We start from the raw sequence: 15,006 nt of genomic DNA, 5'->3' as shown, positions 1-15,006 counted from the left end.
ACAGGAACCATCACAGACACCAACCAGCACTTGTATAAATGCTTTTAGTTGTAAATGTTGACGATAGAGTTTGCTTAATTGTTTTTCTGTAAGGGTACATTAACACCGAACATGTTTTAAAGAAAATCGTCATTTACATAACATAGATACAAAGAAAAAAGTATCAGTCTGTGATTTGTGGAGCTCTACGAAAGTACGGTCATGTGTCGAATTGTTGCATTTGTATGTCGTCGTCGACACAAAATGACGACGTAGAGAGTCGTCTTTTGCAAATTGGTATTCCCTATGTCGTTGTCGACATTTATCGATAACTACTGAAACATTTTTGGTATTCCATAACAAAGTGTGACGACGACGATGTCGAAGATTTCTTCGTCATTGTTTTAGTGGATGACTGAAGTGTTGGAACAATTAAACAAAAAAAAAAAACAACATGATACATCATTCTAGAAACAAAGAAAAATATATGGGATCTTTACATAAATCTGAACCGATTTTGACCAATATCAATTGGGCTCGTCTTTGTGCCAAATAAACGTTCGTCCCTTTCGGATGGAGTGTACCAAATTTTATTCCATTCGGATCATAAAGGTGACCTCTAACTTGTTTAAAATAATACATTAACGGAGCAACATGCATAAATCGACTCAAAAAGTAATTCATTGTACATATTTGGCCTGTTCCCGTATTGCAAGAATCTACAACTTTTTACTACGATAACGAATTTTCCTTTATGATGTCGAAGAAAATAGTAAAATCGAGTAGATTCTTGCAGTAGGGGAACAGACCAATTTACTAAAAGGGAACAATATTAGTCTCGTCTCCCAGATCACGATAATTTATGATTTTAATGGGAGAAGCCAAACATCCCGAAATATAGCCCCTTGAAGTTCCGACTTCGTTTGTTCATATGTTCATCATTTATAGACCGCTGAAGGTAATATTGGTATGGTTGCGAAGCGTACACATTATATTTTCACATAAATTCGTTTTAATTAAAAATAGCCGGCCTTCGGCCAGCGATTTAAGACATTCTCTTTTGGACAGGCGGAAATCAATTTTTTCAACTAATTTTTTTCTCAATAACCATTTTTGTACTGCTATATATGACAAATGGAAAATTCAGCTACGCGATCGAACATTTTAAACATGCATTTCTTAATAGCCGTCAATATTATCATCATCGTTCCATAAATGACGCTGTTATGAGCGATCATATGAGTTCCGCAACATCTCGGGAAGTACGGACTACTTCCATGAATGCCATATATTTTCGTCATCAGGGAGACAAGATCTACCTGTGGTAAAAATTTCAGAAACATTGGAGATAAGCCCCTAGACTCAACTTAAGCCAAAATATCAAACAAAATGAACGGCTTACTACCAATTTAGAGATGTGTTTTTTGTTTTGTTGATATTATCGATAAATCGTCCACATCGTCGCATGAGTGTTAAGCGGTGTACACACTATCATTTTTGACTGTCAACTTTTTTTTATCGATTACTGACTGTCCAACAACCATAAATATTTTTGTGGTTGCCTGATGAATGACAAACATGTGAGGCCACACTATCAAACAAGCAAAATTTGGGAAAGAGTGCCATTCAAAAATGCTAGTGTGTACACCGCATTACGGAGTACCAAATCAATGTCGAAGTGATGTCGACAAAGAAACGACGACGACATACTGAATAGGGTTGATGGTTCCTTTTTAGAATATGCATAGAAACACTTTCTGAATCGATTTATGCATGTCCGTCTGTCCATGTTGTAAACAAAGTACAGGTCGTATTTATGACCCGAATTGGATGAAATTTGGTAAAGCTCATATATTTCACTCAAGGACAAGCCCTATTGAAATTGGGAAAAATTGGTGCTCCCATATATATATTTTCGCCCGATTTAATGTAAATGGTGTACCAAAGTCCCTATATAAGTTTCGATTTGAACGAAATGCGTCGTCTGTTAGGATTCATCTGTTGAATATACCCAGTGGTGAAGGGTATCATATAGTCGTTCCGTCCGACTTTACTACTTTCCTTACTGGTTCTTTTTATGAAATTCGAAAACCGCTTTGGTTCTCTCCGCTGAAGAAAATGTACCGCTTGTTTGGGCGTTTAAACTTGACGACAGTTAACTTCAAAATGTCTGAAAAAAATTTATGCCAAAGATTTTTGGGTTCAAAAACATTTATTTCGATGAGAAATATTTTTTTGTCATATCATATTGTATACCTTCCATTATAATGATGTTGGGGTAACGTACAATTAAGTCGGATATATCGGTATCAAATGAATTCAGATCCCCATTACCCAAATAAACTATTCCGACCAGAACTTGACTTGCCCCTACCATAGTTTCGATCGACGATCTGTTTCTCTGCAAAGTATATCCAGAAATATTGATTTTTTTAAGTTTTCCTTAAGCCAAGTTTTGCTTACTCCGACAATATCTGAGAGGCTTCCTTCAATAATATTCTGAATTTAAAAATGGAACACAATTCTGAGCCGCGATGGATTCATTTTTTCGGTATAGATCTTTAGGCCATGTCCGATTTATATTACTAAAGAACTGCCCTTCCAATGTTAACACTTTTTTTACACAGCGGCTGAAATGAAATGTTGTCACTATCAGATGATTTTAATTAAAGAGATGCCTGAACATTCTTATATATATATATATATATATATTAAATTACAATAAAAATGTAAGTTAAAATCTTAATTTTTATTTTAAAATTCGTGAGACAGTTTAACGAAAAAAAAACAGCTGATCGTTTTACGTCAGCAACGCCGTATGGCTCGGTTCTCTTTCAGTCTCCATCCCACCTCATTCGTAACAGGTGGAACGTTTTTCAATGTTTCTGCGGTCGGTGAAAAAGGCGGGAGAAAAGCTTCAAAAGAGCATTAATCATTTCCAAGGACAGGTCAAATGGATCCATGGATCTTCAAATTATTTTTTTATGTACTACCAATAGGCGTGATTTTTTTTAATTTAGTTTCAATGTCCCATCAATAGACGTAGATTTTTTATGTCCTACCAATATGCGCGGATTTTTTTAAATTAATTTTTAATGACGTGGATTGTTTAAAATTTATTTTTAATGTCCTACCAATAGGCGTGGATTTTTAACATGTATTTTTAATCCTTTAAGTGTTTTTGTCCAAAATATTCGACATTTAAAAGTACTCTCTTTCTTTGTGATTTTTCGGTTATCCTATGTACCGTTACTATTGATATGTTTGTTTTTGCTGAAAGACAGACGAAACTGTCCGAGTGTTAAAATGACAATTACATTTTTTTCTAAACTATGTCCCTTTATATGATTTTAAATACAAAATTTTAGATTTTTATTCCGACAAAATTGTTTTTGACACTGAAAGGGTTAATGGCGTGGATTTTTATACCCCTCACCACACTGTGGTACAGGGTATTATGTCTTTGTGCATATGTTTGTAACAGGCAAAAGGAAACGAGATAGACACATGGTTTCTTTTGAGAATATGCATAGAATCACTTTCTGAGTCGATTTATGCATGTCCGTCCGTCTGTAGATGTTAAATTGTAAACAAAGTACAGGTCGCATTTATGATCCGATTTGGATGAAATTTGGCACAGCTCACTTTTTTTGGCTCAAGGGCGAACCCTATTGAAATTGAAAAAAAATCGGTTCAGATTAGGATATAGCACCCATATATATTTTCGTCCGATTTAAGGTAAATGATGCGCCAAAGTCAAAGTCATTTCGATTTGCACGAAATTTAGCACAGCAGAATTAATTAGGTCTCGAATGATGTGTGTTAAGTTTCCTGAAAATCGGTTCAGATTTAGATATAGCTCCCATATATATTTTCGTCCGATTTAACGTAAATGGTGCACCAAAGTCCCTAAATATCTTTCGATTTGCGGGAAATTTTGCATAGTGTACTGAATTGAGTCTGGAATGACGTGTGTCAAGTTTCAAGAAAATCGGGTCAGATTAAGATATAGCTCCCATATACATTTTCGTCCGATTTAAGGTAAATGGGGCACCAAAGCACATATTTATCTTTTGAATTGCACGAAATATGGCATAGGGTACTCAATTAGGTCCAAAATGACGTGTGTAAAGTTTCGAGATAATCGGTACAGATTTATGTAAATGATGCATTAAAGATCCTATATATTTTTCATTGTGCGGGAAATTTCGCATAGTGTACTGAATTGAGTGTACCAAATTTCGAGAAAATCGGGTCTGATTTGTCTATAGCTCCTATATATATTTTCGTCCGATTTAAGGTTAATGTGGCTCCCAAGTCCCTATATATCTTTCGATTTGCACGAAATTTGGCATAAGGTACTGAATCAGTTCCAGAATGATGTGCTAAGTTTCGTGAAAATCGGTTCAGAGCTATAGCTCCCATATATATTTTCGTCCGATTTAATGTAAATTGTGCACTAAAGACCCAAAGTTTGGCCGATCGGCACACAATTTTGTACAATGTACTGAACTAATTATAATTTGTCGTGTGTCAAGTTGTCTTGAAGTTGGTTCAGATTTTATTTGAGTGTTTGACTGTTAAGCGGCTCATCAGGTAAATCTGGCTATGTGGTTTTTCCAAAAGTTTTAATATTTTTTTTCCTCACACAAAATGTCTGTATTTCGCCTCCAAAATGCATCAAATTGGGCTTCATTCCTTATTGCCTTTATAAATTCCGTGGCAATATTTGATTGAGCATGCCTCGTTATCATTAGGATTCCCTATTGCATTTTTTGTTGTTTTTTTAGTTAAAAATATGCATAAAATCATTTATAATATTCTTAATCGTCATAGAATATGTATTGTGAAGATATTTTTCATAAAAATATTTATAACTTAAGTTTTTGTAGGCGACTTTGCGATTTCATCAAAAGTCGATTTCGACTTGTTGACTATTCAATAAAAAAATCGATTAATCGATTAGTCAAAAGTCGATTTACTTATCCCTGAGCCAAACAGAGAAAAGACAGAGAATCCAAATAATCATTTCAATGAGAACGACGGTCAACGGTAGAACGAATCGTAAAAGATTAGCGCGCGCGATAAAATAACAACAAATACGAGTGAATAAAAATAAAAAACAACAATGTCATTTACACATACATGGTCATGCCAACATCCATTACAGAAAAAATAAAATTGCAATATTTATTTTGACAACCAACCAGAAGAAGTCCAATTGGAAAACAAAACACGCAGAGAGTTTGCAAAGAGAAAACAAAAATTATGCAAAACAATTTGTGTTTGTGCAAATAATACGTTTCTTCGAGAACAAAAACACATGTGAAGAAGCAAGAAAAAATATCGTTGTTGAAAAAAAAGAATATTTGCGAAATTGTGAAGAAGAAAAAAAGCCTCGAAACAATTATATTGGATGTCAATGTGCTTGCAAGCTAAATAGCTGCTCGTATTTGGTGGTCACACATAACGCAAATTGAGTAGTGAAGAAGAAGAACCACCCATCGTCCATCTGATTAACCAACAGACGACAAGACAGTGCACAACATTTGGTGTGAAGGTGTCAATGAAGAAAAAATACAAATTGTGTGCAAAAAAATTTCCGGGGTAACATCTAACGAAGAAAACGACTATTGTAAAAGATTTTTTTTCGACTATAAAAAAATTACATAACTCGTTGTTGATGATTTTTTTCTTGTTAGATGAAAAACAAAAACCAAAATTCTTCATCAGCAATTGAGATTTGTTTTGTTTCTATTATTGGTGCTTTAAACATTCGAGTGGCGGCAGAATATCTTGCAAGAAAAAAAATCATACCCTAACCAATCAACCAACCAACAACCTCTTGTGTAATAATTTTGAATTCTAAATCGGAATACTAAGGGTGACGTGCAAATAATAATTGAAACATCAAGTGCCAAACAATTTATGTTCGTTCGATTTGTCCCTCCCATGTAATTGGGAGTAAATTTTCGTTCGTTTACTGCTGTGTTTACTTATTACTTGAACAAACGTGATTTAGCAGAAAACAACATACACACAGGCACATAAGTACTTGACTTGCTCTTTGCCTCCAGTCCCCGCGACTAAGCTCAGCACATACAAGTGAATGACAGTTGTGTTATCAGAAAGAAAGGGGTTACTGCGTATTTCGGATAAAAACAAAACAACAAAAATAATCGTAACTCAGATTTTTTTTCACTGTGCACACGAATAACAACAACAAAAATAAATTGTGCATCCAAAACCCCCTGCCTTTGCCTGTGAAATAAATTTTTGCCATTTTTTTTCGTCTGAAAAAATATTAAAAAAAATTGTCATTTTTATTACGAAAATAAATTTAATAAAAAACGCATCTAAAAATAGCATTAGAGTGCAAAAAACGAAAACAAATACCCCTCCCTCGCTCGCTTGCACACCACACAGCACCATACTCGAAAATTTTTACCGGTTTTTTTTACTGTGTGTTTTGATTGAATATTCTTCTTTTACACTTTGTTCGTTTTTCATCGTTTCACTCGTTCCATATATTTTGTGCGGCGCAAACAAGAAGAAGCAGAACACAAAAACAGCCGGTCGGTCGATTGTTTTTTTTTTATTTTCTCGATTTTTGTTTTGCTAGTTGAAAACATAATAAAAATATTACGCATACCATTACCGCCGCTAAAAGTGCAAAACACACACACATACGTAACGCATTCATTTTTTTGACAGTTCGTTGAGTTGTGAAGATTGCGCGTATATAAAAGAAGTTATTAAACCCAGACAATAACTTGAGGAATTTTCATTTTGTGCTGGAATTTTTAAATAATATCGTTGAGAATGTCCCAAGGACAAAAGGATACCATCATACATTTGGTAGCTGGCGGGTAAGTTGGAAAAATAAAATTATTTTAAAATATCTTTAAGAAATAATTAAAATCCAATTTAATTTTTTTAGAAATGAATGTTATGAGGAAGTATCGTAGAAAATATTTTTCTAAATTATTTAATGGTGTAGACTCGTCGGATATGTGGAGAATTTTACAGTGTTGCGGGTGTGCTGGTGGTGATACTACTGAAATGGAATTTGATCCGAATGTCTTAAATTCTCTTTTTGTTGGTGATTCAAATTCTTCTGACATAGTAGATAGTGATAACTTATTGAATTCTAGCAACCAGTTTTCTTTTGCTAGTATAAATGAAGAGGATGTGATTGAGGCTTTGCACAAAATTAAATCGAAATCATTAGGAGTTGACTGTATTCCGATTTCTTTTATTAAAAGTATTTTTCCTTACTTGTCAACTATTCTACAGATCTCGTTAACTGTATTTTAATGACATCGTCATATTCCCAGTGTTGGAAACTAGGTCGGGGTGTTGTGCCTATCCCAAAGACAAATAACATAAGTGGACAGGTAGACTTTCGACGGATTTCAATTTTACCGGCTATTTGAAAAATTGTTGAGCACGCTATAAAATCGCAAATAATTCGTCACTGTACCAATAAAATATGCGAATCACAGTATGCATTTAGGCCGGGATACAATACAACGCATTTGCTACTAAGCGTGACGGATAAAATTAGGGAGAATGTTAATGTTGGCAAACTGAGCATTCTTATTTCCCTGGACTTATCCAAAGCATTTAATTTAATTGACCATAACCGATTAATAGTTAAATTAAGGGACGAGTTTGTTTTTTTGTGATTCAGCATGCAGTCTCTCTTTACTCTTATCTGAGAGGAAGGACCAGATTTGTTATGTATAATGGAGTTAGATCAGATTATTTGCCCAAAAGGATCTGTTTTAGGGCCACTACTATTCATACTCTATGTGAATGATCTGCCAATGCACAAAAATCTTGATGAATGTACAACCTATTTGTTTGCAGACGATATATTTTTACTTTTTAATGGTTATCCTACTTTACACCAAATATGTCAAGCCAGCGTAAATAACTGTCTTCAAAAAATTGTTATATGGACTATATAACCATGAATTCACGGTGTACTTCCAAAGCTGTTCTAAACTTGAGGACGTCCTCAGATTTGATGTAACAGAATTTGATGCCTTTAAGAGCCACTTGACTATCCACAAAGATAGTCACCGGTTCAGTGATCTCTGCATCCAGACTTTTTATCAACCTGTACATCTTGGATCCGTCTGTATAGAAAACAAAAACGTCCAGAGGAGGGTTAATGCGGTTCCAGTCATCTCTACTAGGAATACATAGTGAAAACTCAGGACTGGTGATATGTAGTCGCTTAGTTTTACGCGTTGGTCCAATGCCATTCCTGGTTCGTTCAAGATACAACCATGCCCAAAGGTACAAATTCGTCAAAGATTTTGTTCATGCAGCCTTGGTGCACTACGTGCGGCCGGACACTAAGCATTAATATGTCTTAAGAGTAAGGATGTTCGATTTCGTCCCTCTAATCATGTATTCCCTGAGTCCGATGTATTTATACAACATAACAGGATTCAGTTTTTGGACAGAATAAATTGTCTCGGCGTTATCATTGATAGTGAACTTTCTTTCAGTCACCACATTGATGCATTATAGGGCAAGATTTTATCTTCATTACGTAGAATTTATGCTTCTAACTTATATCTACCCTTTCATGTAAGGTATATAGGCTTTACTAATGTCGCAGGTAAACTATGGACTTGAAGTTATTACAGGAGCAGTGGGCTTACATCTGAATATCTGGTCGGTAATCCCTAAGCGTAGATCTAAAATATAGATTTCATTGGGTAGAGAAGAGTTATAGATGCTGTAGAAATCATCACAAGTTATTGCAGAATCAGGTCTCTCTTTTCAAAAAGTGAACTTAATGTGTTGCGATAGGGTAGGGTCTTAGTATTCCAAAAGAATCCTTATAAGGAATAAGTTTTGAGTACACATTTTAAACACTTCACCACACTATGGTACAGGGTGTTATGTCTTTGTGCATATGATTGTGTAAGAGGCAAAATGAATCGAAATAGACCCATGGTTCATTTTGAGAATATACATAGAATCGCTTTCAGAGTCGAAATATGAAATTCCGCTCGCCTGTCCATCCGTCCATGTATTTGTGGGCATAATATAGGTCCCAATTATTATCCGATTTGAATGAAGGTTGACCCTATCGGAATTGGACAAAATTGGTTCAGATTTGGATATAACTTCCATATATAGTTCCGTCCGATTTTATGTAAATGGAGTACCATTCTGCTAATATTTGTCCGATTGAAACAAAATTTTACACAGAGTATTGAATTATGCCCAGATTGATGTATGCGAAATTTTGTTGGAATCGGTTCAGATTTACACATATCTCGCATATATATTATTGGCCGATTGAGACAACATTTCGCGCAGCGTAGTGAATTATGTCCAAATTTATGTATGCAAAGTTTGGTTGAAATCGATTCAGATTTAGATATAGCTCCCACACATATAGTTTCGTTCGATTTTAACTGAATGGTGCCCCAAACTCCCAATATTTGTCCGATTGAGCAACTGAATTAGGTCTAGATTGATCCATGTAAAGTTTTGTATTCGATTTTGTGTCGAGAAAAATTTTAGATAGCGCACTGTGTTTCAGCATAGCAAATGGTGGATGCCACGGTTGCTCAAATACGCCCATTTGTATTCAATTTTTCATAAATTTCAGATTGGTACCCAAAGTGGTGAAGGGTATCATATAGTCGGCCCCGTCCGACTTTTGAAATTTCTTTATTGGTTTTATTTTTCATTTCTAGTTTTGCCAAAAACTTGTCATGGCTGAGCTACCAACTATGTCTTGCCTTTTTAACTACCTATATTTACAATGTATTTTAGGGCGATCACAATGGACCATATGTTTACGAGTGGAGCGACAGATTTATGACAGTCGCACATTTTCTAACATAACCATATTATATCCCGACTAGTTGAGTCGGTCAGGAAATTAAGATCTAGCCATGTCCGTCCGTCAAATAAATTGTAATATTTTGAAAATATTCTTGTATAGAATATTCCAATTGGATTCGGATATATAATGAAGTTGCGGTTGGGGGTTTAATATTCAAAGGGAATCCAAATAAGCAAAAACTTTTGAGACCCCGTTTTTATACCCTTCACCACACTGTGGTACAGGGTATTATGTCTTTGTGCATATGTTTGTAACAGGCAAAAATAATCGAGATAGACCCATGGTTCCTTTTTAGAATATGCATAGAATCACTTTCTAAGTCGATTTATGCATGTCCGTCTGTCCGTCCGTCCATGTATTTTTGTTAACAAAGTACAGGTCGCATTTATGATCCGATTTGGATGAAATTTGGCACAGGTCACTTAATTGGCCCAAGGACGAACCCTATTGAAATTGGAGAAAATCGGTCCACGTTTAGGCATAGCTCCCATATAAGGGTACCCCCCAATTTTCGGTATTTTGGGGTTCTTGAGCGCGTTTTCAACCGAATACGCTGAAATTTGGTACATTGGGTTCTTATTGGGTACTAAATGTCCCCACAAAAAATTATAAATATAGGTCCATTTTTCGGGTAGCCCTTATATAAAGGTACCCCCAGTTTTCCGTATTTTGGGGTTCTTGGGCTCGTTTTTTAACTGAATTCTCTGAAATTTTGTACATTCGGTTCTTATTGTGTACCAAATTATTCCACTAAAAATTATAAATATAGTTCCAGTTTTTCTGGTAGTCCCCATATAACGGTACTCCCAAATTTTTGGTATTTTGGGGGTTCTGATCGTATTTTTCGACCGAATTGACTTTAATTTAGTACATCGAGTTCTTATTAGGTAGCAAATATCTCCACTAAAAATAATAAATATAGGTCCACTTTTTCGGGTAGCCCCCATATAAGGGTACCCGCCAATTTTCGGTATTTTGGGGTTCTTGAATGCGTTTTTCAACCAAATTCTTTGTAATGTGGTTTTTTTGTAGTCGTATATGGTAACAAACCTCCGCACTGTGGTATAGGGTATTGTGTCGTTGTGCATATGTATGTAACAGGCAAAAATAATCGAGATAGACCCATGGTTCCTTTTGTGAATATGCATAGAATCACTTTCTGAGTCGATATATGCATGTCCGTCCGTCCGTCCATGTATTTTTGTTAACAAAGTACAGATCGCATTTATGATCCGATTTGTATGAAATTTGGCATAGTTTCGTCCGATTTCATGTAACTAGTGCACCAAACTCCCAATAGTGGTCCGACTAAAGCAATATTTTGCACAGAGTACTGAGTTGGGTCCCGACTGATATATGAGAAATTTTGTTGGAATCGGTTCAGATTTATATCTAAATATGATATTTATAGTTTCGTCCGATTTTATGTAAATGGAGCAACATACTGCCAATATTTATCCGATTGAGACAAAATTTTGCACCGCGTACTAAATTAGGTCATTGATGAATGCGAAGTTTTGTTGAAATCGGTTCAGATTTAGATATAGCTCCCATACATAGTTTCGTCCGATATAAGGTAAATTGCGCACCAAACTCCCAATATTGGTCCGATTGAAGCAAAATTTTACACAGAGTACTGAATTAGGTCCCGACTGATGTATGCGAAATGTCTATATCTACAGGATATTGTAGATATTAAAATGTCTTGCATGTACCCATAGTGGAGAAGGGTATCATATAGTCGGCCCCGTCCGACTTTTGAACTTTCCTTACTGGTTTGGTTTCGAAATGTTTAGTATCATTATGCGGTTTTTTTTTTAAATTACGATTCGTAGGATTCGATGCACTTTAGGTATGTTCCTTCATATTTTTCCAACAATATTAACCGAATTCGAATCATGCATTACCCCGTCCACCACAATTTTCCAATAAATGCAATGAGTACTCACAAATACCTAAAAATCCTGCCACAAATAGTCATAATGATAATTTCCCTTCCAAATTACATAACATTTTGTAATTTCAATGATAATTCAAGAAATTTCTGCAGCCGACCGTTGTGTAATTTAAACAATTTTATGTGCTCTGTATATACATTTGTTTCGAGATATTGTGATATTTGTTTTTATTTTTTCTTTACCTGAATTAGTTGCACTTTATTGAGACATTCATTCTCTTATCTACATATTTATTTTTGTATTTCTTCTATGGTGGATAAATATTTATATTAAGGGATTAAGATAAAAAGGCATAGAAAATCCCAGGGAATTGAAATATTAATCTTAAATAACAAGTAAGACAATGGGGTAAATAAATATAAAATAAAATTTTCTAAGATAAGGCAATTGTGGTTTTTTATTTCATTAATTATACCCTTCACCACACAGTGGTACAGGGTATTATGTCTTTGTGCATATGTTTGTAACAGGCAAAAATAATCGAGATATACCCATGGTTCCTTTTGAGAATATGCATAGAATCACTTTCTGAGTCGATTTATGCATGTCCGTCCGTCCGTCCGTCTGTCCGTCTGTCCGTCTGTAGATGTTAAATTGTAAACAAAGTACAGGTCGCATTTATGATCCGAATTGGATGAAATTTGGCACAGCTCATTTGTTTGGCCCAAGGACGAACCCTATTGAAATTGGGAAAAATCGGTTCAGATTTAGATATAGCTCCCATATATATATTTCGTCCGATTTAATGTAAACGGTCCCTATATATCTTTCGATTTGCACGAAAATTGGCACAGCGTAATGAATTAGGTCTAGAATGATGTGTGTAAAATTTCATAAAAATCGGTTCAGATTTAGATATAGCTCCCATATATATCTTCGTCCGATTTAAGGTAAATTGTGTACCAAAGCCCCTATATATCTTTCGATTTGCACGAAATTTGACACAGCGTAATGAATAAGGTCTAGAATGATGTGTGCAAAGTTTCGTGAAAATCGGTTCAGATTTAGATATAGCTCCCATATATATCTTCGTCCGATTTAAGGTAAATTGTGTACCAAAGTCCCTATATATCTTTCGATTTGCACGAAATTTGGCACAGCGTAATGAATAAGGTCTAGAATGATGTATGCCAAGTTTCGTGAAAATCGGTTCAGATTTAGATATAGCTCACATATATATATATATATATAGTTCCTATATATAGCTTCGCCCGATTTTAGGTAAAAAGTCCACTAAAGTCCCTGGAAATCTTTTGGTATAGCGTACTGAATTAAGTCTAGAATGATATGTGCAAAGTTTCGTTACAATCGGCTCAGATTTAGATATAGCTCCCATATATATTTTCATCCGATTTAAGGTAATTGGTGTACCAAAGCCCCTATATATCTTTCGATTTGCACGAAATTTGACACAGCGTAATGAATAAGGTCTATAATAATTTGTGCTAAGTTTCATGAAAATCGGTTCAGATTTAGATATAGCTCCCATATATATTTTTGCCCGATTGTAGGTAATTGGTGCACCAAAGTCCCTGGAAATCTTTTCATTTGCACGAATTTTGGCATAACGTACTGAATTAAGTCAAGAATGATGTGGCAAAGTTTCGTGAAAATCGGTTCAGATTTAGATATAGCTCCCATATATATTTTCGTCCGATTTTATGTAATTGGTGCACCAAAGTCCCTATATATTTTTCGATTTGCACGAATTTTGGTATAGGGTACGTTGGCCAGCTAAGTACTTCGCTTTGTTACAAGAGACATTTGGGTTTGAAAGGTTTTTTGTATAGAAGCAATAGCTTCTGGGGAGAATATCACAACAAAAAACTAAGGGAACTTATGAGGATCAGTGGCGTGATCCGAAACTATAGTCTTCCCTGCCTTACCCCTCGGCAATCAATGCCATACATTCCCCACTAGTAGATAGTTGTTTTTTATAAAAACAAAATACAAATGGTATCCCAAATAAACCGCCAACACTACTGAAGTACTAAAGTAAGTCTAAAATGATGTTCCTAAGCTGCGTGAAAAGATCCATAGCAAGGCCGAATGACACAACGTACTGAAGTAATATAAATTAGTCTCTGGCAATTTTCCCTGAAATCGGTTCAGATATAGATATATAACAAAATCGCGTCGTCTGTTGGGATACATATGTAGAATATACCCAAAGTGGTGAAGGGTATCATATAGTCGGCCCAGCCCGACTTTACTACTTTCCTTACTGGTTTTTATTTGGTTTATTTTTTTTAAAGATTTTCTTCTAAAAAGTAAAGTAAGCTATGATGGGAAATATTTAATGAAAAAGTTGGACGTTTTCAATATTGATGGGTCAACTGGAATGTTAATTTTTGATATGTAAGGGACAATTTTAATCGATACTCTTTTTTTTAGTCCCAATTGTGATGTAGTGGATTTTTCATTATTCGCAATATGTCGAAGCGTTCAAAGGCATTTCAGCTTTGTTCCCTGTAGATGAATGTTGTTACTGAGCATAATTTTAAAAAGCTATAAACTGCGAATTCGTATCAGTAAAAATAAAAACAATTTCAAATACATTCAATATCGAATTCTTAAACCAACGAAATTGTTCTTTTCCGAGCATCTTTTCTGTGGGAATTTTAAATTTGTCCCAGTCCCAATGTGCTTACGACAGAGATCTATACTTACGTTTGTGAAATATACGAACTATTCACGTCATCATTAACATAATCTATCACCACCGTAATACCCCATGCGTTCTTCACGTGCGTTTTTCTTGCGATTATTGTTTTGTTCTTTAGAGCATTCCTTCTGATAATAATCAACCTTTGTAGAATGAAAAAAACAAACAAAATAAAACGTCAACAAACGAAAACAAAACGAATGATCGAACAAGAAATAGAAAAACACTCATGAGATATAATACAAAACCAAAAAAAAAAAAAAAAAACAATAATTTCAAAAATAGAAAAAATCAATGCGAAAGCTAATCATTTTTTTCTGAGTTTTTGGCAATGAACTTTAGACAAATTCTTCTGGCTAATACCTGAAAGCGTTCTACATGCTACAAATGTTTTTGTAATACATCTTCGCAATACAAATGTTCATTCGATAACGAGATATTATTGTAATCTCTTTCTTCTTCATGTTTATATGTATGTCAATATATACAAAACGTAAATTGTTGTGCATTGGGATCTGACTGGC

The 15,006-nt window shown here is 34.8% G+C and overlaps 1 protein-coding gene across 1 annotated transcript in view; it reads left to right on the top strand.

Annotated features, from left to right (window-relative positions):
• Positions 1-6,756: 6,756 nt before the first annotated feature.
• LOC133332979 (mitochondrial carrier protein Rim2-like) overlaps positions 6,757-15,006 on the top strand; it is a gene marked incomplete at its 3' end in the record, with an annotated part of 44,440 nt that continues 36,190 nt past the window's right edge. Inside the window, exon 1 of the mRNA XM_061541335.1 lies at positions 6,757-6,848. Within this exon, the coding sequence (XP_061397319.1) occupies positions 6,802-6,848 (47 nt within the window). The remainder of the gene's footprint in view (positions 6,849-15,006) is intronic.

This window comes from Musca vetustissima, unplaced genomic scaffold (assembly GCF_032173495.1).
Source record: "Musca vetustissima isolate MV318-11 ecotype Yass unplaced genomic scaffold, APGP_CSIRO_Mvet_v1 utg170210, whole genome shotgun sequence".
In the NCBI taxonomy this organism is placed as follows: Eukaryota; Metazoa; Arthropoda; class Insecta; order Diptera; family Muscidae; genus Musca; species Musca vetustissima.
Note: the sequence above shows the minus strand (reverse complement) of the source record. Positions and strands in the feature narration are given on the sequence as shown.